This window comes from Sylvia atricapilla, chromosome 1, assembly GCF_009819655.1.
Source record: "Sylvia atricapilla isolate bSylAtr1 chromosome 1, bSylAtr1.pri, whole genome shotgun sequence".
NCBI classification, from domain to species: domain Eukaryota; kingdom Metazoa; phylum Chordata; class Aves; order Passeriformes; family Sylviidae; genus Sylvia; species Sylvia atricapilla.
This window is the reverse complement of record NC_089140.1, coordinates 88505832-88531886: the sequence shown is the minus strand read 5'-3', so window position 1 is coordinate 88531886 and position 26055 is coordinate 88505832. Positions and strand designations below refer to the sequence as shown.

The 26055-nt window shown below is 38.8% G+C and overlaps 1 protein-coding gene across 1 annotated transcript; it reads left to right on the top strand.

Annotated features, from left to right (window-relative positions):
* The first annotated feature begins 621 nt into the window (after positions 1 to 621).
* CLPTM1L (CLPTM1 like) lies at positions 622 to 26055 on the top strand. Its single transcript, XM_066327503.1, has 17 exons — positions 622 to 879; positions 1756 to 1856; positions 3318 to 3507; positions 4265 to 4407; positions 6296 to 6374; positions 10199 to 10316; positions 10798 to 10892; positions 12334 to 12418; positions 13769 to 13872; positions 15288 to 15353; positions 16333 to 16383; positions 17055 to 17137; positions 18932 to 18966; positions 19253 to 19308; positions 19391 to 19435; positions 22534 to 22649; positions 23777 to 26055. The coding sequence occupies exons 1-17, from the start codon at positions 706 to 708 to the stop codon at positions 23853 to 23855; spliced, it is 1620 nt and encodes a 539-aa protein (XP_066183600.1). The 5' UTR covers positions 622 to 705; the 3' UTR covers positions 23856 to 26055.

Genomic DNA, 26055 nt, shown 5'->3' with positions numbered 1-26055 from the left:
CCAAAGTGCCAGGTCCAGTCTTTCCTTAAACACTTCACAGGGATCCAACTCCATCTCCCTGGGCAGCCCATTCCAACATCTAATGACCCTTCCTGTGAGGAAATTCCTCCTGAAGTACAACCTAAACTCAAACATGCAGCTTAACACTTTGTCCTCTCCTCCTGTTACCAGGGAGAAGAGGCCGAGCCACGCTCCGACACCCTCCACTCGGGGGTTGTAGGGAGCGCTAAGGTCGCCCCAAGACCCCTTTTCTCCAGGCTAAACACCCCAGCTCCCTCAGCTGCTCTACACGGGGCTTGTGCTCCCGATCCTTCACCCGCTCCATTGCCCTTCTCCGGGCCTGCCCCAGCACCTCAGTGTCCCGGCTCCAGCCCCGGGCGCCGCTCTCTCCAGCCCCGAGCCCGGCGCGCTCCGGTGGCGGCCCCGCGCACAGCGCCCCCTAGCGCCCGCCGCCGCTGTGTAGCGCGCGCGCCGGGGGCGGGGCCGTTCTGTCCCCGCGGGGCGCGCGCGGCTCCCGGCGCCGGCTGCGGGGGGGCAGGAGGAGGGGGCGGCGCCTCCCGCGCCCGCCGGAAGTGACGGAGGGGCCGGCGGGGCGGGGCGGGGCGGGCGGCGCGTGGGGGATGCGCGAGCGGCGGCGGCGGATCCCGAGCGGGGCTGCGGCGGGGGGCGGGGGCGGCCGCCGCCATCGGCATCGGCGCTGTCAGCATGCTGAGCCGCAGCTCCTTCACCAGCCTGGTGGTGGGCGTGTTCGCCGTGTACGTGGCGCACACCTGCTGGGTCATGTACGGCATCGTCTACACGCGGCCCTGCCCGGCGGCGGCGGACGGCGCGGCCGGGGGATGCGTCTGGCCCTACTTGGCTCGGAAGCCCAAGCTTCAGGTGAGCGGGGCGGGCACGGCCCTCGGCCCCTCGCCCGAGTCACGGGCTCCTCGGCACCACCCCTGTCCCTGTCCTCTGACCCCGCTTCTGTCCCCTGTCCCTCCCTCCCTCCCAGTAGTGCCGGGCCTCCCTTGGCTGGTGCACGGATAGGACTTGGCTTCGTGGTTTTTATTGATTTTGTAAATCTGCTGTCACACACGTACTGGTTAGGGCAGCGTTGCGGAAGAAATACTGGGCCTGTTTAGTCTGGAAGGGACTGAGAAGGGATCTCATTAATTCATATAAATACCTCAAAGGATGAATGCCAAGGGAATGGTGCCAGACTCTTCTAAGTGGTGGCTGGCGACAGGATGAGGAGTAATGGCCATGAAATAAAACACAAGAACTCCCGCTTCAATGTGAGGAAGAGCTTCGTTATATTGAGGGTTACAGAGCACGGGAACAGGCTGCCCAGGGAGATGGTGGAGTCTCCCTGTCTGGAGGCATTCCAAACCCATCTGAATGTCTTCCTGTGTTACCTGCTCTAGCTCACCCTGCCTTGGCAGGGGGTTGGACAAGGTGATCTCCAGGGATCCTTTCCAGCCCTGACAGACACCCTCTCCTGTACTGACAGGATCTCTGGTTCTGTGAAATGGCTCCACTTCCTTCAACTTCCAGAACATGTCATCCCATTCAAATATATTTAGTGGCTGTGTTTCTGCTCCCAAAAGGAGCTGAAAGAATTTTTTGATCACAGTATTTTCTTTCCCTGTGTATACAACCTTCCTGCAATTGGGAGAACTACTGAAGCTAGAAGACAGATCTATACTCTGAATGTAGTGATGCATAAATTTATTTCCATACTCTTAATTTCTCTGTGCTGTATTTTGATTTCAGTTAAGCGTGTACACTACGACACGGTCAAGCATTGGTGCTGAAAGTAATATAGATCTCGTTTTGAACGTGGAGGATTTTGATGTGGAGTCCAAATTTGAAAGGTAAGGATCTGGATGAGTAGTATCCAAGGTATCAAAGTTCTTTGCTGAATTCTGAAGTGTACATCCTAAGCAGGAGTTACATGAAGGCAAGGTGGAATTTACTGTTGGTTAGCTTGGATCAGCATGCTGTTTTCAGCCATATAGGCAAGCAATTTGCAGAAGTGTGCCTTGCCTATAACAGTAAAAATTACTTTCCATTGAGTACTTTCCATTACTTTCCATCTCAAGACAAATTTGCCTAGAAATTCTTGGGAGTTGCCTCTAATCACGTAGGTGGATGTAAGGGTGTGATTAGATCACTGGCTACACGTTTTGTTTTGTTTTGTTCTTAATTGCTGTGGCATCAGACCTGGAACAGGGCTTAGATGTCAAACCACGTTCTCCTTTTGAGTATTTTAGCAACACGCTCTTCCATAACTATTTCTCTGCTAAAAATCACATGAGAAAACCTTTTTTTCTGATAGTCTGGGGTTTGGGGATCTTCCGAAGAGATACTGGTGCTAAGACTGTGCCCTTTGACAATTTTTTTAGTAGAACACTGCACTCTACATATGCCTCTGAACAATTAAAATTACTGGAACTACTTCTTTTGTTCTTCATATTTGCTGTCTCACTTTTGTTTTGTTTGTATGTTTAAAATAGTTGCCCCATTCTTGAATCTCTTATCGTAGTCTCCAAGGTTATTTTACTCTCTTCATTTCCTGTTGGTTGCTGACAAGAACTTGTTGGTTGCTGACAAGAACTTGTTGGTTGCTGACAAGAACAACACCAAGAACTTGTTGGTTGCTGTTTAGGTCATATTGAACTTAATCTCTCACAGACCTTACAAGAGCTGTTTTACTGAGAGAGTCTGCTAAGCCATTGAAAATATTCAGAGCAGAATAAGCTGAGCAAGACTACAGGAATAGAGGAGGCATTATGCAAGGGTACAAGTAGGATGATTTCTTGGCTAGTACAAGGGGAGTGACTTCATGGTTTGGGGCTCCAGTTTAGAATTCTGTGCTTGGCATGCCATGGCTGAGGAGATATTTTATTAAAGCAAAGTGCATGGCAAAACTTTGTGATTTTCTTTTTAAAGTTTGTAGTGTGTATGCCATCTGTGATGCATCTTCAGCACACAAAGGCTGTTTTTTACAAGTGCTACCATAATTGTGGCCCAGTGACCTTTCAGTAGAGGGAAGCACCAAAAGAATTGATGATTCATAGGACTTGGTAGTCCTGTGTTATCTAGGGCAATAAAGTAGGAAGTGGACAAAGGTTGAACTCTCCTAATATAATAGTAAATCTTTGGAAATGCATATATTGTGATATATACTGGAGTATAAGAAATGACCCCATCCAGCCATGAAACATGTTAGCCAGAAGTAATTGTTGTGTTCCAGGCAACCCAAATGTTTAGTAATAGCTAAATATTTCAGCATGTGCTATGTCATCTCATAATATATTTATTTTGTATTTTAGGACAGTGAATGTCTCTGTACCAAAGAAAACCCGAAATAATGGCACATTATATGCATTTGTATTTCTTCATCATGCTGGCATTTTGCCTTGGCATGATGGTAAGCAGGTGCATGTAGTGAGCCCTCTGACCACCTACATGGTCCCCAAGCCAGAAGAGATTAATTTGCTCACGGGTGAATCAGACACACAGGTAGGTAGGAGTGTGTTCCATCTGTAGAAGAACATCTGCAAAAATAAGTAATTTCTTTGACAGACTCTTCTAGTGTTAGTATCTGCTGTGCTTGCATCTTTAAACTAATGATGATACAACAGAAGAAAAATCAAAATGTTCTTCTTGATTATCATGCAGACCACTCAGCAGAGCAGAGGCAGAGCTCCTTAAAATGCTGGCTAGTTATTAAAACACTTCCCTAGTTAGCAATAATTGCTTCAAATTTTGGTAGAAATACTGTATTGCTCTGTAACAGCATGGTGCTGCTTTCTGTAGTGAATTGAATTAATGTGAAATAATATGCTTTGCTGTTGTAAAATAGCAGAATAAGATACAAAGACAAACAGATAATGTTTGGTTGATCATCCACATCCTTTTGACTGTTTTGAAGTAACATCTGATTACTCTACAGTCCTGATTTCAAAGTAATTTTTTCTTATTAGTATCATCATTGCTAAGGTATGAAAGTTAATTAAATAAATATTCCTTCTTGATGAACATGGCTGTGAATGGACACTGACGTTTCTCAGTGTCAGATTGGGGTGGGCCTTTAAAATCCATTCTGTCATATTTGAGCAAAATACTTGATCTGGTCAAAATTAAGGTAAGTTGTTTCTTAGTGGGCTTCTGGTTCTTTATATGGTTAATGACTCCCTGGATTCTGTGAGTTAGGTTATTATTCTCTCCAGAATTTTGCATTGGTTAACACTATGTATTTTTATTCTTTTTTTAACAGCAAATTGAAGCAGAAAAACAAACCAATGCCCTGGATGAACCTGTCTCTCACTGGAGGTCAAGACTAACCTTAAATGTCATGGTGGAAGATTTTGTGTTTGATGGATCATCCCTCCCTGCTGATGTTCACCGTTACATGAAAATGTAAGTCAGTGACTTCATTTTGTCAGATATGTTATTATAGACTTACGGCACATTTCTTCAAAAATCCTCCTTGACCTTCTTCAGTATTTTACGTTTAAATGGGCACCTAGAGACAAGAACAGATGCTCTTAATGCTTGCATTTAGGTAGTGACAAATTGCTGCTAAGATATTATGTACTAGAAAGCCTTATTGGAGTTACGTGGTTCTTGGGCAGCTCAGAGTTCGGAATACTTTTTCTGTGTGCAGTTGTCATAGTAAGGCAAAGCAGGACTACAGTGACACAGGTAGAAATCTGCAGCAGACTTCAAACCCATTTACTCTCTAATTATCCTTCTGGCCTTCAGAGCAATTGCCATCCCTTGACCTTTTCTAATTATCCTCTGTCTGCAAGTTAGAAACTGTACAAACTGGAAGTGCTGAAGAGGCACAGCTGATCTCCTAGGATGTCTTTTTCTCACTCTTTATTTTACTTTGACAGTGTGTGTTCCTATGTTATGAAGATATGTTATGTCATTTTCCTCAAGGAAATACTGGCAGACAGGGATGGGTTCTTAGGCCCCGAGGTGCAGACAGTAACTTCTGCTCACAGCTTGCTTCAGTCACTTCCAGTCTTAAGCATATAAGTAGTGCTGCATAGGCTTATGCTGCTGTATGTTGATGCCTTTCTCTACAAGTGCCCTCTTAAATTCAGAAGCAGTTGGTCAACCAGCAGACCCCAGGGCTCTAGGGTAGGTTTTCAGCCAGAATAGACAGACCCATAACAGGGGACTGGGGTTGATGGACAGGGAAGTTTGTTCTGGTTGATTTGCATCAGTGCTGTTTTGTTATTGCATTATACAGGAAAATAGTTTGGATATGAAATAACCTGCTGCAATTTCACTAACAATAGCTTTAATCATAGTTATTACATAGAAATCTAAATCACTTCAGTTAAATAACCAAGCACTATTTCTGAGCCTCAGTTTAGCACTTTTCTGTGTTACTATTGCACACTGTGTGTTCAGTACGCAGTCTTTCTTAGCATGCATGGAGACTTCTTTCTTTTCAACTGTCAGGCTTTAAAATCTCCATGATGCTACTTCCATAGATTTTTAACAAGAACATGGCAGGGCAGATAACTGCTTTTCCAGTGATGATTTTAAGAATTTGTTTCTGTTAGGGCCTTGGGCTAAATACTTTAAGACTACATGCATAGCAATTGCCTGTAGGTCATAATTTGCTAAATAACTTTACAGTAACCAATTTGATAGAGGGCTTGAAGGCTAGGAAGTTTTTATTGGATTCATGCAAGTAGGTGAGGTGGTAGAGCAACCCAAATGAGAGCTTCTGTAGATGACAGAGAAGATTTCTGCTCCTTGTACAGTCCCTGCAGTAGTATCTGACCTTCCCATTTGTGCATCAGCCATCACACTCATGGTCCCATGTGAGCCAGAGCATGAGACTGATGTCCTGCCAGGCACTGACCAGTGGGGGGGAGGTGGTGGAGAGGTGTCACAGCAGGAGGGGATATTTGAAACAAACAATGCAAATATATGGCAGTAAACTTCAGCATGTTTCTCTTCCTCAGGCTTTTAAATTTCCTTGGTCACACAAAAGCTTCAGCATCATCACAACCAGTTTAATTTGTATTTTTATTTGCCCATTCTCTCTTTCTACAGAGGAGTGAAAACAAATAACACTTTTCAGTAGTGGTATCTTTCAATGAAAGATTGATTCTTGGCTAGTGGCTAATTTCTTGCTTTGTATTAAAAGAAAATGTGCCTGAAAAGATGGTGGGAAATTTCTGCATGGGTAGATCTGAAATTGATGAATGAGTGCTAATTTTGAATAAAAGTAGTTTTCTTTTTAGATCACTATAGTCATAAAATCCATGTTTAAACATCCTAGGGTTCAGCTGGGGAAGACAGTGCATTACCTTCCAATATTATTTATTGATCAGCTTAGCAACAGAGTGAAAGATCTGATGGTGAGTAATAGAATACCTTTAATTTTGTTTAACAGTTTTAACAGTGATCTTCAATGTTGTTTTAATAAGATTTTCTCATAGGTTGTTTGCTGTAATGAAAAAGTATAAATGCACAAAATAACTCAATGACCATTTAACTTAATGTGACCTACTGTGGTAACTGCAGAAGCTGGACCGGGGTTTGGAGACTTCTCTCTGTCTTCTGTTCCACCAAAGATGTTTGGATTTCGTGGGTTTTGCCTTTTGGGTGGGCGTGGAGGACATCACTGTAGCACCAGCAGTGGCAGGAGCATTCTCTTCAGTAGTTTGACTCCGTAATATGAAGGAGTCATGTCAGCATCCCAGAGTTGCTTCTCATACCTTCTAGGCATATTGACAATATCCACAGCTGATAGTGGAGCTACACTTGAGATAAGTCAGTAGCTATTCTCTTATCTCCTCAAAATTCACTTGTGGTTAAATTTCTTGGTGCTGCTCTCTATCGTGTTAGAGTAACTTGAGCATCTGGAAGTTTGGTGTTGCAGTATGTCCAATGTTTTTGTGCACTTGAATAAATCTGAACTTTGAAACTTCAGTAGTGGAATTACAGAAGAATGTAATTGGATGAGATTTCTGGAGATTGCTAGTCCAATGCCCTTTCCCACAGCAGGATCACATGGAGTGAGTTTCTCAAGACCCTTCCAGTTGAGTTTTGATTATATTCAAGGGTGGAGAGGCTACAGCCTCTATGGGGAACCTGCTTCAGTATTCAGTCACTCCAGCAGTGAAAAAAAAAAATTTGAATTTTCTGTATTCAGTTTTTGCCCAACTCTTATCTTGTAGGAGATTATGCAGTTCCTTTGCTAGAGGTTACATGGCAGGCCCATGTATCTAGATCATGTTGATCTTAGCAGCTCTTCGTTAAGCTCTGCTGTTCTTTTCAGTTACACTGACTGAAGTTTGGTAATTCGGGTTACTGAGAACAACAGTCTTGGTGAATGTCTCAAAACTGTTAACTGGGCACATCTGGATTATGTATCTTCACGCTGGAAGCCTTTGTAGATGTAAACTTCCCATAAACCTTCTAAACTGTCTTTCCAATTCATTACTTTAGTTCAGACAAAGGATTTTGTTACTTAGTGTTTAGGATAATCTTTACAAATTTGTGTCCCTTCCAGCCCAAATTTGTACAGCACAATAAACTCCTCTGAGCATTTGTTACAAGTCTTGAAAGCAGATAATTTCATCCAGTATTTTTTTAGATATACATTTGTAATGTCTTTATCAGTGGTTGTTGTCCTTTGTTTTATCACAGCTCATCCAGCAGAGTACTGTTCAGTACAATCCAGTTCAGTACTTTCATGTGAACTTCTGACTGGTCAAGTCATGTACCCTGTTTATTAAATTAAACATTCTCGTGTTATTTAATGAGATTCCTGCAGTTGTGATGCATGTCATAGTTAATGCTGTTGTAACTCACTGCCTTAGAAAGTCATTAAAGATCCTGGGAAGTGCTGCCAAGACTATTCCACTAAAACCTGTAAACTTGCCCTTCAGCACAAGCTTATGTGATTATCTCAGTAGTGACTGGCCAAACTGCTCTAAAGCCCTGCAGAAAGAAGTGGTCTTGTAGTAAAGTAAACATTCTGTGAGAGAATAAGGGGTAAGTGAAGAGCAGGAAAGAATAAGGAAATAAGGTCATATACAGCTTTTGTGGAGCCAGGTTAGCGTTTGACTGTAAATAGGGCACAGACAGTGTCTGTTTTCTATGCCTGACCTAAAATCATGGAGCTGAAGATGCATTTTTCCTGCTTGTACTGGGCAGTATAGATTGTCAACTGACTCTTCATTTTGACCAAGATGTAGGTCTTCTGTGATAACTACTGCTGCATAGAGATTATGTGTTCCTCATATTCTTAATTGCCAGTGCTGGCAGTTTGGGGATTACACAGAATTTAATAAAGAGATAATTTTAAAATTCATACCACTGAACTTATTTGCAATGTTTGCACATGTCCTGTGTAATTGATTAAGCAGAGTACTAAGTAACATGTGATGCTCTGATGCCATACTGCGAGGGTAGGTTGTATTGCAGGGATTTGGTCATTCCTAGCTTTCAAAAGCTTCACAACTGGCACACTCACATAAAGGTTGTGAGGCACCATTTGTGGGCTTTTAGTTGTTTGTTGAGAAAGAATTCATTCTTCTGATCTGATCTGTAGTTTGCTTTTAGTGTTGGAGAATTCCCATCTGTCTTCTATTACAATCCGATTTTCTCCCTACACTACCCCTAACTCCTCCATAGTAGTTCATTATTCTTGAAGAGTGCAATTGCCACATGCTGCTTACCCAGACATTTGCAAAATTTTTGTTGTTCATCCTCCACAGATAAAATTTATTTTCCCTTTCTCCCATAAATGCTAATGCTGTCTTTGATAGACTGAGAAATATAAATGAGACAAATTGAACTGCAGGAATCCTTTGGAAAATGGATGCAGTCTGGAAGGTGTTTATATAGTTTTTGGTAAACAGCTGTACAGTCTTGACAGTGTTCTCTAGAGTCGGTTCGAACCACACTTGATTTTTTTGTTCCATTCAGTTCAAAGATCACTGGCACTGTTCTAGTTTCTCAAGCTTTTATCTCTGCCTGTATTCATATAACTTTCTCAGCTTCCCTTCCTCTCCCTCATGTGCCTGTGTGTTCTGCCACTGTCTGGAAAGCTTACAGAGTCTTGAGAGGGTGGTGAAATTGAGACTTGTTTGTACTCACTGGAGGAAGGAGTGAATGGGAGAATGAACATAGCCCTCAGTTCACATCTGGCTGATAGGTGGGGAGCCTAAAACCATATTCTGTGTCACAAGAATCAGAAGCAGCCCATTCACGTCAGTTTGGTGTCAGCTAACTAATTACTGTAGAAGCAGATGCAGTGTAGAGTAGCAGGTCTGAGATGGGAATTATGATTGGGAGTAATTAGGAGCCTGGAGCAGTACGTCTTGAACTCCTGCAGAGAGTGTCTAACAATCTGTAGTCCTGAGCTATCCTTGGAAATGCAAAACATACTGCCTGAACTTGTACTGGAGTAGCTGCTGAGTATTTTAACATCTGAGAGGACAAGGGGTTTTTTTTGTTGTTTTTTTTTTTTTTTTAGACTTGTTTGAGAGTTGGATATGGACAGCTGTCATGCAGAAGGAGCTGAGGGAATTCAAGGCTTTCTTTTTCCAGCTTAAGTAACATGTAGCTGTAAATGATACAGTAGGGTTAGCAGAGATTTATTTTTTGGAGTGCAGGAAGAAAGTATTTGTGACACCTCAGATCCCAAAGTTATCTCACTTAGCTTTAGCTGTGTTTTTTTCACTAGCCTGAGCTAGTGGCATCATCTTGCTTCCCCACCTTTTCAATTTCTCTCAAAATCAGCCTCAATGTAGTAAATTTATGACTGTGGCCTTTAGGATACAATTTGTTTGTTGGTTGGGTGTTTTTATAATATTCTGCTTTCAGTAATCTTAGCAGATGCATTCAGAGAAGAACTGTCAAAAGCATTACCTTAAGCACACGTTTCCCACTTGATGCTGCCATTTCACACATTTGTATACAGGAACAATGAGGTTGCCATAGGAACTTCAACAGAACAAACTGCTAATTTAACATTTCTTGGGAAAAACACAAGGACTTCAAGCACAGTATAGAAGTCCAAGATCTTACTCCCTTTAAAAAACAGTTCTTAAAATTGTGTGATTGAATTAGAGTGTGATACAATCACTTTCTTTATTTAAAAAAAATGAATGGAAGTAATTGTTGCCATTTTTCTGCTGTTAAAGATGAAGCATGTCTTTTTGAAATGCAGGTTATAAATCGTTCAACAACAGAGCTACCTCTTACAGTGTCATATGATAAAATATCTCTTGGAAAACTCCGATTTTGGATCCACATGCAGGATGCTGTGTATTCCCTCCAGCAATTTGGTATGCTTACCTTTAATGACTTTAGGCCAAGAAACCACAACTAACCCCTCAGTTTGTATCTTTTATGTGCATAGATGACTTTTTTTTTGTTGTTTGTTTTTTTGTGGATAGCTGGTGAAGAGGTTTAATACTGCAAATCTTGTGTTGTTTCTCCTTAAGTCCAAGATAAAAATATATGTTGACATGTGGTGGGGAACAAGAATACAGGGGTGAATTAACAATTTTTAAAACATTACAAAACACATGGTAACTGCGTAAATTATAGGCTTGTAACTGATGAGTTTTGTTCATGACAAGCTAAATAACTTCCAAAATAGAGATAGATTAGGATTTTACCAATAAAGCTTTCATCGTGTTTTGAATTCATGATTCCTTAACAAAACTCATGCAGGTGATGTAAGATTCCTTTCATACTGGACTTAACCATAGCAGCAATGAACTGTCTAGTACTTCTTGCACAGTGACTTCTTCTTTTTCTTAGGATTTTCAGAAAAGGATGCAGATGAAGTAAAAGGAATTTTTGTTGATACTAACTTGTACTTTCTGGCTTTGACATTCTTCGTAGCAGCATTCCATGTAAGTGGGTTTAGTTTTTAGGAAGTACATAATATGAAAAGAAAAAGGGTGTGTGTGTCAGACTTTCAGGTGTTTAATTTATTAAGAATTATTCTTGGAAATGGTAATTTCAGTAGAGCAATAGAAATATTTTCTGGCACAAGTCAGCTGTATTTCCAATACAGAGTTAATATAAAAATCTTAAATAAGGCGGAAATTTAAGATAATTATATAGAAACTAGCAGTCTTGACTGAAATATAAAACATTACCTTCATTATCACTTTTTATCTACAAGGTTTACCACTGCAGTGGCATAGCTGGGGCACCTATACTAGGGTTTGAGTTTCTGACTTCTGAAACTCTGAAGAAATTATCATCTGATATTAATTGCTTCCAAAAATGTTTCTGTAAAGTGTGGAGCACTCATGGTTATTTTTTGTTGTTGTTTGTTCCTTTCTTAGCATTGGCTTAAATCTGAACCTTGGTTTTAATGAACAGCTTTTTTTAGACACTGGGAACATTTTTGTATTCTACAGTTATACTCAATACAGTTCCCAATACTCTGGGAGAGATAAGAACTTGGAATGTTATGTTTCTTTATACTTACATTGCACACAGTTAACTTGTTTGGAAAGCCTTAGACTTCCATGACATACTAATTTTATTTTTCCACTCTGTTTATCAGGTTGCAAGGTATCTGTAGACTGGGACAAGCTTTTCTGATACTTTTTTCTTTTGCGTATCATTTTCCATAATAGTAATAATAATGATAATAAACTAAAAACACCTCCCATAAACAAACCCCACAAAAACAACTGAAATTTTCTTCATTAAAATCTACTGACCCAAGAATTTCTGGAATCTGCATTTCATTTTTTTTAGACACTGAAGGCTTAAAGGAAATAACCAAAAACTATATTGAATGAAAATACTGAAGAAAATTAAAAAGCTTCCTACAAATAAATTGAATTGTAAAATGTCCTGGAAGTTTAGATAAACTTAGTGACAAAATACAGAGGAAACCTGGCTTGCTGTATTGTAGGATGTTTTTTCTGAAGTTTTGATATTATCCAAGTGTAAATTGACTGTCAATCCAATACAGAGCATTTTTAGTTTAATTTACTATGCTTTTCCCTGCTCTGTCAAGGTGGTGTGTGGTTCCTCAGGGTTTTCATTCTTCACCCTCTATGATGAGTTGCCCTGTCTTTACAGGACACCAATTTGTGCAGCATTGCAATGGTAGTATTTGAAATTCATCCTGTCATTCTGCACTGCTTTTAGATAGAGCCTAGGATTCTACAACAAATTTTCTTTTTAGCTTTTATTTATGAGTCTTAATTTTCCTTTCTGAGGCTTCTAAAATGGGAGTTTTTTAATACCATGTTGAATGCATTGTTAACCTTTTCAGTTTCTAATTAGTGTGTGTTATAAGCAAATGAGTATGTTTCTTCCTATTTGCAGCTTCTTTTTGATTTCCTTGCATTTAAAAATGACATCAGTTTTTGGAAGAAAAAGAGGAGCATGATTGGGATGTCTACAAAAGCAGGTATGGACTGGAATACAGAGTGTTATCTGTGTGCTATCCATTTTATGGTGTGTGTTTTCAGTCTTCCTCTAAGTTGACACTTTGTAGGTTTACAGAGACAGCAAATTGAGACACTTTATGTGTGAAGAAGAGATGGCTAACAGTCTGCACAGATGGTTCTAACTTTGTTAGTTATGTGCTCAGGTATCACTTGAGTTTAAGCACTTGCATCACTATGGAGGTTTGACTGTCTTGGAATTGGGAATTAGAATAATATTGAGTTAGTTACCATGTTTTCCTTGCTGAAGGAACAGAGAAGTACTTTGAGAAGAGAATGAAGACCAAAACAAAAAGAGAATGAAGACCAAAAAAAAGTTCTGTGGGTGGAGAGAGTGTGCTTTCATGGGTGATGCTGTTCTGCAAGTCCCTTGTGGTCCATGTAGATAACTACAGGTTCCAAAATATTTCTGTGTGGAAAGTGCTGTATTGTAATGCTCTTGCTTGATTTGGGCTTTGATGTAAACAGAAGCAATAGGGGCTCCAGGGGTGGGCAGAGGGGGAGAGCATGGGAGGGTTGATTTGATTTGTGTATAGGAAAGATGAGAGAAACATAGTGATCTGACATCCTGCCAAGCCTTCCTAGAAACAGGTGAAGGTTTTTCCAATAGCTTTTTTCCAGTTTTGATTATGAAGCAAAATTGTAAACCTCGAGTCACTTGACCCCTGAGACTATCCCTAATTCTGTCATCTTTACAGATGGATTAAAACATATAAGGAATATCAGTACCAGGGGAAAAAAGGCATTCTAATTTATGATGAACAACTTATCATGTGGAGAATCCATGTATCATTTTTATGAGAGTGCATTTGTTCTTTTAAAGCAGTTGTACTGCTGTTGGCATGCGTGTGCCAAAAAGTTCATAAAAATTCAACACAGTCCATGGAATTTCAGAAATAAGAGTCAGTTGCTACTTTCAAAACTCCATAAAGTCAAATTCAAAAGACTTAACATTTACAAACAATGAATGAGTTTGAAATACTGACAGTTAAATTATCTCACAGCCTTTCAGCTTCCTGGAGACAAGAATCATGAATGTAGTTCCTAATTGTACTCATATGTTGCTTCAGTACAGAAGTCTTCATTAAATGTTCCAATTTTCTTTCATCTCCTGTGATAAAGATTGCATAAATTGTTCTTGTTCCCTATTTGCCCAGAGATCACTGGCTGTTTCTATATCAGGATGTACACAGAAGAAATTCATGCTTCAATTGTCTAAGACAGAATTGCACTAAATAGACCATCAGTCTTCTGTCATCTCAGCTATTCATTTAAATATTAATAAGCCTTCCATTTTCATTTTTTCTGTCTAGTGCTTTGGCGGTGCTTTAGTACTGTGGTAATATTTCTTTTCCTTTTGGATGAACAAACAAGTTTATTGGTACTGATCCCAGCAGGCGTTGGTGCAGTGATTGAGGTGAGTTCTTAAAGCTGTAGCATCAGATACCAGATATCAGTATTTGCAGCAACATCCATAGCTTATAGTAGAAAAAAATGCTACACTAGTTTCTGGAAAATTCTCCTGTAGCTTGCATGTCATTGGCTTTCAGTGACAGAGGAGATTGTGTCCCTTGATCAATAACTAAACTGGAAGTAACAGTTTTTTCTGGGATGATCCAGTTGATATTGTAGAAACCAAACACAGAATGATGCTGAGGTTCCACCTATCACATCACCTGCTAGGCCTCACTCCTGGCCAAGCAAGTATAACCATGTCAACAAGCCTACATGGAAGCATTGGCAGAAAGCAGGCTGTGTGCCCACAGCCAGTGCCAGGACTGAAGTGATTGGGGAAGGACGAAAAGGAGGAGACTGCTGCCTGTGCATGATTGCACAAGTCCACATCTAGTCAGTGGGTTGTAGGTAACACAGCTGTCTCAAAGTGACAGCAATCATATGGACAGATTGAGGAATCAATCAGAGGAATTTTTATATTTATATTTATATATATATATATGAATATATCAGAGGAATTTGTCTGCTAGGAAGAACTTTTTCACAACTTGAACTTAACTCCTGTTTCCCATGCGGTACAAATAGTGACATTGATTCTGTAAGAAATAATTTTCTTGCCTGTATGAAAGATAACAGTAAAGTATTGTCTTTATTCTATTCCCCCTTTTTTTGTTTGGAATATAGGGTGGGTGAGAAGAGAATATTGGTGTGTCTAAATTAAACAAATGAACGTTGTCCACAGAAAGCTTCAGGGAGTGTAGCTCTCTTGGGGAGCTGCATTGCCCAAGTTGTCAAATCTGTATAGCAGTGTGGATACGTGAGTTAATTTTCAGGTGAACTGAAACTTTTGGTTTATGTTAGGGTCAGGCTGTTACAGCTCTACAGTAAGTAAGCAAATAATTCAGCAGATTCACTGGTTTTTGCTTGTAGTCCAGTACTGAAATGTAATGACCATGTAAGCACCATCTTAATCACTGTTAGGGGTTCTGAGGCACCTTCATCGAAGGTGCATAAAAACTTGCATGGCTGGTGACTACTAGAATTTTCTAAATGCCTGACCTGGGGTGCATGTTGGTGCTAACCTCACTTAGGCACTGCAGTTCAGATATCCTGGAATGACTACATTACTTCACTTAAACTACATTATCTGATAAAGAGACATAATAGTGCAGGCTCACAACGTTGTACTTGTTTGATGACACAGCATGTGGTTTGTGTAGACACAGGTAGTGTGTGCTGCAGTCAGGCTGCTACTGCTTTATGCAGTGGATGATTAAAATAGGTATCCTGGAATCTTGATTCTAATTATCTGAATCCTTCATAAGATGTTCCTTTGCATAATCTTCTATGTGCATGTTTTGTTTTTGCTAATCACAGCTCTGGAAGGTGAAAAAGGCCTTGAAAATGACAATCAGATGGCAAGGTTTGAGACCCAGATTTCAGGTATAGTAGACATTGCCCTGTAAATGATTACACTCTTGAGTCATCCATCTGTTTCCAGGTTACTGTGCAACTTGACTTCTAGGGAAATGTTTTTTTTTTTTTTTTTAATTATAGAAGTTTCCTGTGTACATCTCTCTATGAATGGCTTAATCCAATAGTAGGATAAGCATTTCCAAATCTGTTTCTTTCTTTGAGTTCTTCAGAAGAAGCAACTATTTGTACAGTGCATGAAACTTCAGAACTTCTCTGTCAGTCCTGCTAAATCTTTATAGGTGGGGCTGTTGGAAAGGCACTCTTGGGTGACATCATGTTTTGAAATAAGAAACTGTCTTTTTCATGAACCTGAAGGTGTAACTTCTCCATTGTGGAACTAACAGGTGATGTGGCATGTTCTGGGGACAGTACACTCTTAGATGATTCTTCTGGGTAAAATGCTGAGACTACAGAATATGCAGTGGCAAAGTACAGTCTACACTGAAAGTTTATCTTGGTAGAAGAAACAGTTGTCTAATATTCAGTGTTTCTTCGCAAGAAGTGCTGGTATTTTGTGCTGCTTGAAGTCTGTGTGTCTGGAGTGACTGGTGGCTCTGCTTGTTCCTGTGTCAGTAATCAAGAATTGTGTTTAAGCAGGCAGAATTTCTGGACATGTGGAGATAATCCATAACTAACCTCCTCATGGTTATTGCTTTTAATAAATGCTTCCTGTATCTGACAAATTTTTAGCTACTTGCTACTTTATGAATTCTGCTGTTGCAACCGCATTTTTCTAAGCAAAGAAGTGATGAAAGTTTGCTGTAATATATGAGGTTACAGGTTAATGTTTTTACCTACCCTATATTTTATAGGTTGCACAGGACAAATATATGACTCTCCTATACAGAAGCTTTTAAAAGCTTTGTTACCTGCTTCATGTAGGGAGTTGGACAGCAAATGCTTTACCTGTGTGTTCTGATGTGGTTGTGGTTTTCATGTGTTGCAGTTTGGTACATACAACGACTCTGAAAAGAAAACGGAGGAATATGATGCCCAGGTAAGAGGGAATCCTATGACTTCCAATCTAAAAAGTCTGTATATGTCACCTGTTGATTGATTTGTTTTGCTCTTTTTTTTCTGCAAGTGCATTTTCGGTGTCCTCACAGTTGTCCAATGGATAATCATTGTGTAGATGGTCAGATAATGAGGATTCATTCTGATAGTTTATGAAAGGAAACAGTGAAATAGTTATTTTGCTTGTTGAATCTGTGTGAGGCATTACTCTGAGAAGCAGAATTGCAAGTGACTTACATGAAGAGAGGTCTAAAAGGGTTACCACTCACAGATTTGGAAGCTGGTATTTGTACTGATATTAGTACCTGTTATTTGTACTTGTTTTTTTTACTGAAGGAAAGTTCACATGGTTCCTGATTTCTGAAAGGAGTTGAGCATAGGTGACAACATTGGTGTTAAGTAGGGATCTACTTTTAGACAGTGATCTTTGTGCTGTCTCTTGTGTCAACGCTCTAAGGTGATTGCTTGTCTAAATTGGGCTTTGGAATTTTCACCACAACCACAAGAAGTGGAAGCATAGTGAGAATTATAGCAGACATTTGGGACAGAAAAAGATTTTTCAGGAAAAAAATATATAGCTGTCTTCTATTTAATGCCATGAAATATCCTTTCATGTAGAATGTGAACTAACAAATCATTTTCCTTGTCTCTTAGGCCATGAAATACTTGTCATATTTGCTCTATCCACTGTGTATTGGAGGTGCAGGTTACTCCTTGCTGAATGTCAAATACAAAAGGTACTGTAACTCTATAAATGATCTTATGTGGAATTGAAACATTCTTCATTTTTTCTAAATGGTTATGGAAATCAATTGTTAGTTTGATGCATAAGCCAGAAATTGGAAATTTCCTTGTGCTGTCCATCTAAAGTGGAACAATCTAGATGGTTTTTTAACATCCTGTAAGCAACAGGCTGTTATTTTTCACAAATAACCTGATATTACTTTAGCATAGAATTCAATAGCTTGCATACATGTCAATCAGAAGAGGAGAAAGCAGGCTGCCATTGATGTTCAGAGGACCAGTTGGTGATAGGAGAGATGAAGGGAATTCAGGGGTTGAATCTGTCCAATAGCAGAAAGAAGTAAAAACCTTCACAAAATTATTTGCTTTGAACAAGAGACTTCTCTGTTCCCAAACATGATAGCTATGATAGCAAGCATGCAAAAACATTTTTGAGAAAGGGCTCTTTATTCCTTTAGAGCCAGGGACTTCCTGCAACATAGTAATACTTCAGCAAGAGTTGGATACTCAATATTTCACGAACAAATGAAATCCTTGTCCCCTTTCACTCAAAATAGCTGGTTAATTTTGTGTTGGAGAGATGCAAGCAAGTGTGCAGCCATGAGACTTTGTTGTAGGAAAAACCTGCAAACACAAGCATGGTGATGGCCATGTAGGCATTTTGTAATAGTCTTTAGGCCCAGATGGGATGGGAGAAAACAAGCAGTAGTAGTTTTTACTGTTATTTTAAGCTGTTGCTGCATACATGAGCTGTAACACTCATACTAGAAACTGGGGCAATTTCTGGGCTATTAGAAAAGCAGTTTTTTTCAAAAGGTTTTTGACTTAGTAAGCAGCTTACAAATACGCAGCATTTTAAAATTCTGCTTTTATGGCAAAATTCTTGAGTTTGTTTAGTATGCCAAAATACTATATTTCAGGTATTTTATGATGTGCAGCTTAAGGAAGTGAAAACAATTTATATAATAGAATTCTTGCCATTGTTAAATCAGAAAGGAAATGTGGCAGAACAAGTAATCTTAGCAGTGGATTATCCTTTAATCTTGGAGACATTTTTGATGCATTCTTTAAATGTTTGTGGATTACTGAAATGCTGCTACTACTGTAATGTTGCTATTAATGCGTCAGTAACACAGCAGAGCAAGTTTATTTTTAAATGATGTAACCAGAGCATGACAGTTACTAGCTGATCTCAGGATTGAAAGCAGAAGTATGGAATTGGATCATTGTCTGTAGCACTATCATTATTTTGTTAAGATTGTGCTCCATTGAGCATTTGGGAAGGTTATTAGATGTAACGAGGGAAAAACATAGATTCCTTGTATTTAGCGGGTTTTTAAGTACCTATTGTTGTGGTTTGCACTGAATGGTACTTGTTTGAAATTTGAGAAGTCCTTTCTGTGCCATATTAAGTGACTCTTTAATATTTAGAATACAGTGTTACCTTAATACAGCCACTGTACACTCACAGTATTACACACACAGTGTATCTCGTGTCAATTACCTGATTATCAGCACAGAAAATGGTCTGTAAAATGTCTGTAAAAGTATAAAAGCAGGTGATAAACCTCTCAAAACTTCTTGTATGAACTGATAAGCATCACTTGCTTAAACTACCTTCTCTGGAGCCCCTCCTAATCCAAGGAATATGTGAAGTATTTAGTTCTTGCATGGAGTAATTTGTAACATAGCCATTTCTTGGAGTAGTCAGTTTGCAGTGGTGTATAGGATGTATTATAATTTTGGCTGAAGAGGAATATAACTGTACCTCTCTTCTTTGTTTGTAGCTGGTACTCCTGGTTGATTAACAGTTTTGTCAATGGTGAGTCCCTTCTGTTCTCTTTTCTATTCATATTTCTTCAAATGAAGGCCAGGACTCAAAAGTAGAATATTAACTGCTGTCATTTGATTCAGTATAATACACAGCCATAACTTATAACTTATTAACACAGTGATTAAAAAAGAGAGAAGAATCAACTCAAAGTGAACAAAAGAATTAGGTGCATCTTCATTCATTAGAAAAAAATGAGTGCAAATTACTAATTATGAAATTACAGTCATGGGATGAACATCTGTGCATTTGTTTGTTTTCCATGTTTCATCTTCAGGAGTGTATGCTTTTGGATTCCTGTTTATGCTGCCCCAACTGTTTGTAAACTACAAGGTAAGATTGAAAAGTGAACAAAGTCTACTTTTCTAGTCTCTTCTTCCAGACTTTATTACAATTTGATATTTTTAATTTCTAGATGAAATCTGTTGCACACTTACCATGGAAGGCTTTCACATACAAAGTAAGTAAAGCTCTAACTTAAAAGTTGGGTAGAGTCATTTTGAAAATTACTTTCTGTAAGAAGCAGCCTAATAATAAATAGCTTAAGGATGGCAGTACTTTTTTTATTTTAAGAACTAAACTTTTTTGCAACTGTCCTTAAAAAAAACCACACTGATTTTCATTTTTCATAATGACTGCCGTATGATGAGAATACTTGTGTCCTAGTTTTTATGATAATACTGCTTTTTGTACTCTTGGCTGTCTTGCATGAGTGTAGATGTTGGTCTTGCAGATAAATTTATCAGTCTCAGTTAATTGCATTATTTTAAGATGATGTCAATGCATCACTCACTGACCAGGGATAGTTCTCAAGAAAGAGTTAGGAATGCTAAAAGACCTTATTTTGCCAGGTTCTAGGAGCAAACAGAGACTGAAGTAATGTTCACTGTGAATGTACTGTTCTGTGCTAGGGTGGTAATTGTGAGCTTCTGGGCAAATGTGAATTGTTCCACAGGGAAAGAGGGTCTGCACTGTGGTGTCCCCACTGCCTAGACTGCTCTGGTAGGAAATAATCCAGTGCTGCAGCCAAGCTCAATAGCGGAACTTGGAGAGGAAAGTTAGTTTATTTAAAAACAAAATCAGCTCACTAACCCTTTGATAGCTGTATATCCACAGGCACCCCACCTGTGTGTCCAAGTGGTTTGTACAGTATTCAAACACCAAGATGATAGACCCACAGATAGATGTATCCTAGTGTGGATTTCTGGTGCTGATGGGGATAACAAGGGACACCCACTGCTGATTTCCCATGTCTCCTATGTTCTCCCTCAATTAGTAACTATATGCTGGATTTGTTCTTGTACCCCTGAAGAGCTTTGAGTGTTTTGACTATCATTTCCCACCAATCCAAGTCATTAGGATTTTTGTACTGTGCCTTGTTTTCCTGCTCTTTGTGTCCTGAGAAACCCTGGCTGGATGTGCTGGGATCAAGACCCTGATGTCGTCACCATGTACCCTTTTAACTTGCACTTCCACTCAAGTGCTTTCATTTTTCATTTGTGCTGATGTATTACAATTCCCCAGAACATCTGTACTTTAAAGGAACAGTGGTAGGAACTGTTCAAGGAATGGTGTCCAATTCTGAACAGAAGATTTGGGACAAAAGAGCTAAAACATATACATCTAAAGAGACTTCAGAGGCTTTTCCATTTCTGTGAGCCTATAGCAATTGTCCAATTTTTGTTGCCTTACTGTTTTTAAGGAAACAGAGTGCATCTAGGAAAACAGATTGAAATGTAGCTGGTAGCAGAATAGGAAATAAACAGTGTTTGATGTGGAGATAGAGACAAAAACAACAATAAATAGAGTATTGCAGGTATATACTAGGCAAATCAGCATGTTTCTTAAGAGGAGGGAGCAAAAGTTATATTAGTGAAGCAATTTCACAATTTTACTTCACCAAAGAAAATAACTGAGCAGAGATATCAGCAATTAAATAAACAACAGAGGTTTTTCAAGCAAATAACCCTTAAATCAGTACAGCCTTGACAAACAGCCTTTTCTTACAGAGTGTTTATGGTTCCTGTTTAGATGCTATAGGCTACCCACATCAAAGACTTGTGTGTGTGGAGAAAGAAGTTTATTTTTGCTTTTAGTGATGTTTAATTTAGAGAGCTTTGGAGGGAGTATTTTACTTTTTTTAATGGATATTTAAAGTTGTTTGCTCTCTTCTTCACTTGAAGTGGAAAGAAGAGTCTGAGGGCTCACCTGTGATCATTGTTTTAGAGAGCTTTATTGGGGTTTTTTCCTCAATTTGAACTTTGAGTTTTCAATTTCTGTGGGTTTTATGTTTATGCCCTTCATTGTTAATAAAGAGTATCTTCAAGTGAGGTAATCTCAAAAGAAATTTATCCAGTCTAAACACTGGATGGGCTGCCTTGATGCATTCACTTGCAGTGGCTTATGAAGACTGCCTGTGTGCCTGAAGGATGGAGCATTTAGCTTTTTCTTCCTGTTGTTATTGTAGGATCGCTCACCTGAGTGTTGACTTGGAAAGGCTGTCTTTTCCAGCTTGCCAAGTTTTTATTTTTGCTCCATCACAAACCTTTGCACAGGCTCGAGAAGTGCCAGCTATATTCTTCAGTTACTTCAGATTGATGGATTTGTTTTGACTTGACAGAAAGAGCTCTCCTGTTGTAACTAAGCAGAACTCTGTCCTGTCCAACACCTCCATTTTCTGCTGGTATTTTCTTCCATCATATAAACGTTGGTTCATTTTGTAGAGTGAATTCTGTGCTTACAGCACTTGCCCCCTTCTTATGGTATGGAAACTGACAGGAGCCATGTAACTGACTCAGTTTGTTAACCCAACAGTGAATATTATTTGCTGGTTTTGTTTCCTGATGTTTTAGTGATTTGAAACAGTTTATTGCAACATGAGTACTAGAGCTGGTGCACTGTAAGGGTTGATGTGTGCAGCTTCCCTGTAGCCAAGAGCCAGATCCAAAGGAGTTGCCTTTTGGCTAAATTACCTTTCTTTATTGCTGCAGAAATAGAGCCTGTAGTATGCCTAGTTCATTGGAAATGGTGTAGAAAATTATCCGTCCCTCATTTAAGACATGGTTACTTCCAGGAAAGCACTGAAAATATTTTAAAGTCTTTCCAAGGCTATCAAGTCAATCTTCTTAAGAGCAATAAATTAACAAAATTTTAGAAAAAATTTCTACAGAAAACTGAAGTCAAGTGACATTTTGTAAATCTTGTCATTTCAGTAATGAATGAACAGAAGTCTGGGGGTTTTTCCAGTTCCTTTTGAAGTTTTCTCTGAAATTGAGTCTGTGTTTTTCCCCTCCCATGACAATACTCTCACTTACCTGAAACAGTACTACCTCCTTTTTACTTGTAACTTGTGGTCTGTAGTAGACAGTATGGTCTTCATTAAAAGAAGACATTTTAAAGTTTGCATTAATTAGTTTGGCAGCACAATCTTTAAGTGTTGTTATAAATATGAAGGAAGTCTGTGTTCCCACAGAAAAACACAGGAAGCTTCTAACTTTGTATGACTGATGACTTCCTTTCTTCACAGCCAACTGAACTATACTTTTCTTTTATTTGTAGGCATTCAACACCTTTATTGATGATATATTTGCTTTTATCATCACTATGCCAACATCTCATAGGCTGGCCTGCTTTAGAGATGATGTTGTGTTCCTGGTCTATCTCTACCAAAGATGGTAAATATTCCTTTAATATGGAATTAACCTTTAGATTATTCCTTTAATACTCAGTAAAGTTTTTACAATGCTACAGATGGTTGCAGTCTTGTTGCTATAAAGAACTATAGATTGGGATAGACTTGGAGCAGAAGTTTTGTACTATAATAATGTATAATATAGTGTAGTATGGTCTGGATAATGTTAGTTATGTATATGTCTGGTGAAGGGAATGGTGGACAGGCCACCCTGCAAAGGAGATCTCTATACAAATAAGAGGAACAAAAACATTTTCCTATAACTGACAGTAATCCTGGACATGATACAGAGTAGTCAAAAAATTCCTCTTCTCACAGTAGTCAGAATTTTTGTCAATTACCCCTTTTCCCTCCCCACAACATCCTCCTTTTCACCAGATTTGGAAGTTGCAATCCCCCCTTCTCCTTAAAAAAAAGTACCTGATATAAGGAACCCACTTGGAAGTTCTGGGCTTCTAACCCCTGCTGGGGGCCGCATCTCCATGTGCATAATGTGTGAGGCATGCTCTCCAAGGTGCTCTGCAGGGCAGTAGTGAAGGGTGTTGTCTGATGGAGGACTGCTCTGCTCTGCTTTTCTTTTTATCTGGCTTGCAAAAACAAGTTAGCAAGTTCTCTTGTAAGTTCTCTTGAGTCCCTGTCAAGTTTCAGATTCTTTAAGTAACTAAAATCAGGTGGGGAAGAAAGCTATGATGTACTACTTAATAAATATTATTCATAGTGAGGTTACAGAAAGTGTATTAATGTTCCCAAGAATAAACATTTTTGTTTATTGTTATTTTTGTAGAAATTAAGTGGTCAGCAGCTTCTGATAGGGGCTGGGCACTGGTTTCAAGTTTGAGAGGTATCCTGGATTGCTTGAGAAAAGATTTCACCCAAGCTTTAGGGGAGGTAATACACCTCTTAAGAGGTTCTGTTATGACACAGGTGGTTGAGTCATATTGTGAAGAGGCTAATATGTCTGTGCAGAAAGATGTTGGGTTTTGCCACAAATGGGAATAGAGAATATGATGACAAAGAAATTCACTTTTAAAATTAAGCATCACAGAACTACTTAATTCCTTCAGATAGGAGACTGTAATGTAACTAAAGATTTGGTTTTTTTTCTGCCAGGCTTTATCCTGTGGATAAGAGCAGAGTAAATGAGTTTGGAGAATCTTACGAAGAAAAGTCAAAAAAAAAAGGCTCATAGAGAATAACTAAGAACTGAAGAGGATTCTGACTGCTGGACTCTTGCTTTGTGTATTACCTGGTCTCAAGGAAGGAAAAACTTATTTAAACAGAGTATTTTTAAAGCTTATGACAGAACTACATGGACAATGCATCTTCTATATTGCCAAAATCTAGTTTTGATACCCTCCTCTTTCAAGACCCTCTTCTTTCCTCACAAGGTCTACAGTCTGCCAGATGACATTATATAAACTTCCTGCATTTCAGCTTCTCTTCAGTGAAAACCTAAGCATCTTGACCATTATAATTAAGATCCAAATCTGTGTTTTTAAGACAGCTCACAAACTGAAACTGTAGTGCCTGTGGCACTAGTCTATGAAAACTGAAAAAACAAGACACTGTGTTACAGCAGAATCAAGGATTATTGCCAAACTGAGGGCTGTCAAAAATAAAAGGTATCATATTGGATTATATTCTACTTACAAATCATTCTCATTTGATAATGGAGATAATGGAAATTGTAAAAATCGTGAAATCATAGCTAAAAAATCCATTGTTGGAAATACAGGAAAAGGTAGATGGTGGTGTTAAACTTCAAATTCCGCCATGTTCTTGGTCCACAATATGGCAGAGGGTTTCAGTTTTCTTAAAATGAATGAAGGTGTGAAAAAACTGTAACATGATTTCTTTCAATAGGTATGCAAGTTTATAGAAATTCTTTTGCATTGTTGACAAACCTGATTTCTTGGTATAGCAGATATTAATGTAATGCAGATCATTGTTATGTGCTTCTTAAATTCTTCATCATTTGTTACTGCAGTGCCCTACTAGGCCAATTCTGTTGTGTTCCAAAGGGAATAATTCCTCAGTCTTTTCCCCTCTTTCTCCCTGCCCTATTTTTCAGATGAAACGTCAATCAAATTATTTTGCTCAAGTACAGGTTCAACAAACTACACAGATACAGAGAAAAAAAATAGACTGGTAAAGAACACTTCATGCCTTTCATACAACTTAAAATATGTACTCCATGGGAATGGAATTCATTAAGGGAGGTATCTTGATCTGTTTCTTTCAAATTTGTAAAAGACCATCAGGTTAAATTATTATACCAAAATCCAGCCTCCACAGCTACATCTAGAAACCACTTTTAAAAATGGTTAGAAAAATTTTAAATTTAAAATCTTCAAAGATTTTTAAAAGCAAGTTTCTTAGTAACAGTAAGGGAAATACAGAATGCATTCCTTTCAACAGCAAATAAAATACAATTTAAAAATTCAAAAAGGCAGAATTCTAGTTTCTAATTCTAGTTTCGCTTCAGTCAGTAACTTTACAAATAAACCATAATGACACTTAAGTTTATTAAATTGCATGCTGTTTGTGCAAGGCTGTTCAACCCCAATTTGTCATGAATTGAAAATATTCATTGAATAACCTTGAAGAACACAGGTCAGCTCCTGTGGTCTGTAACTACTTTGTGAAGTGGATTTTATCCAGTTCTGATACTGCAGAAGTCTGACCATATAAATATTTGGGTCCCAAAAAGATAAAGAAGTGTGCCTGCCTATTGTGTTTTGCTACAGACTACTGTTTTTCCTATACTGAAGTCCTCCTTACACACTGCTGGCAATGGAAAGGAGTCTTGAAGTGAATATTTACCTCCTGTTAATGTCAAAGGCTCTTTATGCTGTTAATTGTAACTACCGATTATTGATTTTAGCATTAAACACACCTAAGTAAGTCTATGCAAAACTGGGGTTGCATTGGCTGTATCTTGTACCTGTTTTGCATTTGTTTGAAATGAGCTCTTTGCTGTTGAGCAAACTAATATTTCACATTAAGTTAAATGTGTGTGAAAAGTTTTCCTGATATAAAGAATGCATATAGCACGGTCCCTTTTTGTGCCATTTCAAAACAACCAAATCATTGGTTCTTCTAGAGTAGCTGCACAAAGTCCAGAATAGTGTATCTGGGTATTTCTGATGTTTCATTGCTCACTTTTGTACACAGCTGTTGAAAAACTGCTCTTGCACCTTTACATACTGTGAGTTTACTGGTCTTCTGTCTTGCATTTCTTGGGACAGCCCTCATGATATCCTATACAATAGTCATAAAACATACAAAATTAGAACATTTTAAGTCTTTAAAATGAGCAAGACTTTCCTGTTCAAGTCATTGTTTTATGCATTCCATTTCCAAATAAAAGACTCAGCATATGGGATAAA

Bases quoted from the DNA above. Each gene is read 5' to 3' on its own strand.
- CLPTM1L (XM_066327503.1), top strand. From the start codon at position 706: ATGCTGAGCCGCAGCTCCTTCACCAGCCTGGTGGTGGGCGTGTTCGCC. The intron at 3,508-4,264 runs GTAGGTAGGAGT...TTTTTTTAACAG, and splicing joins CGGGTGAATCAGACACACAG to CAAATTGAAGCAGAAAAACA. The intron at 6,375-10,198 runs GTGAGTAATAGA...TTTGAAATGCAG, and splicing joins ACAGAGTGAAAGATCTGATG to GTTATAAATCGTTCAACAAC.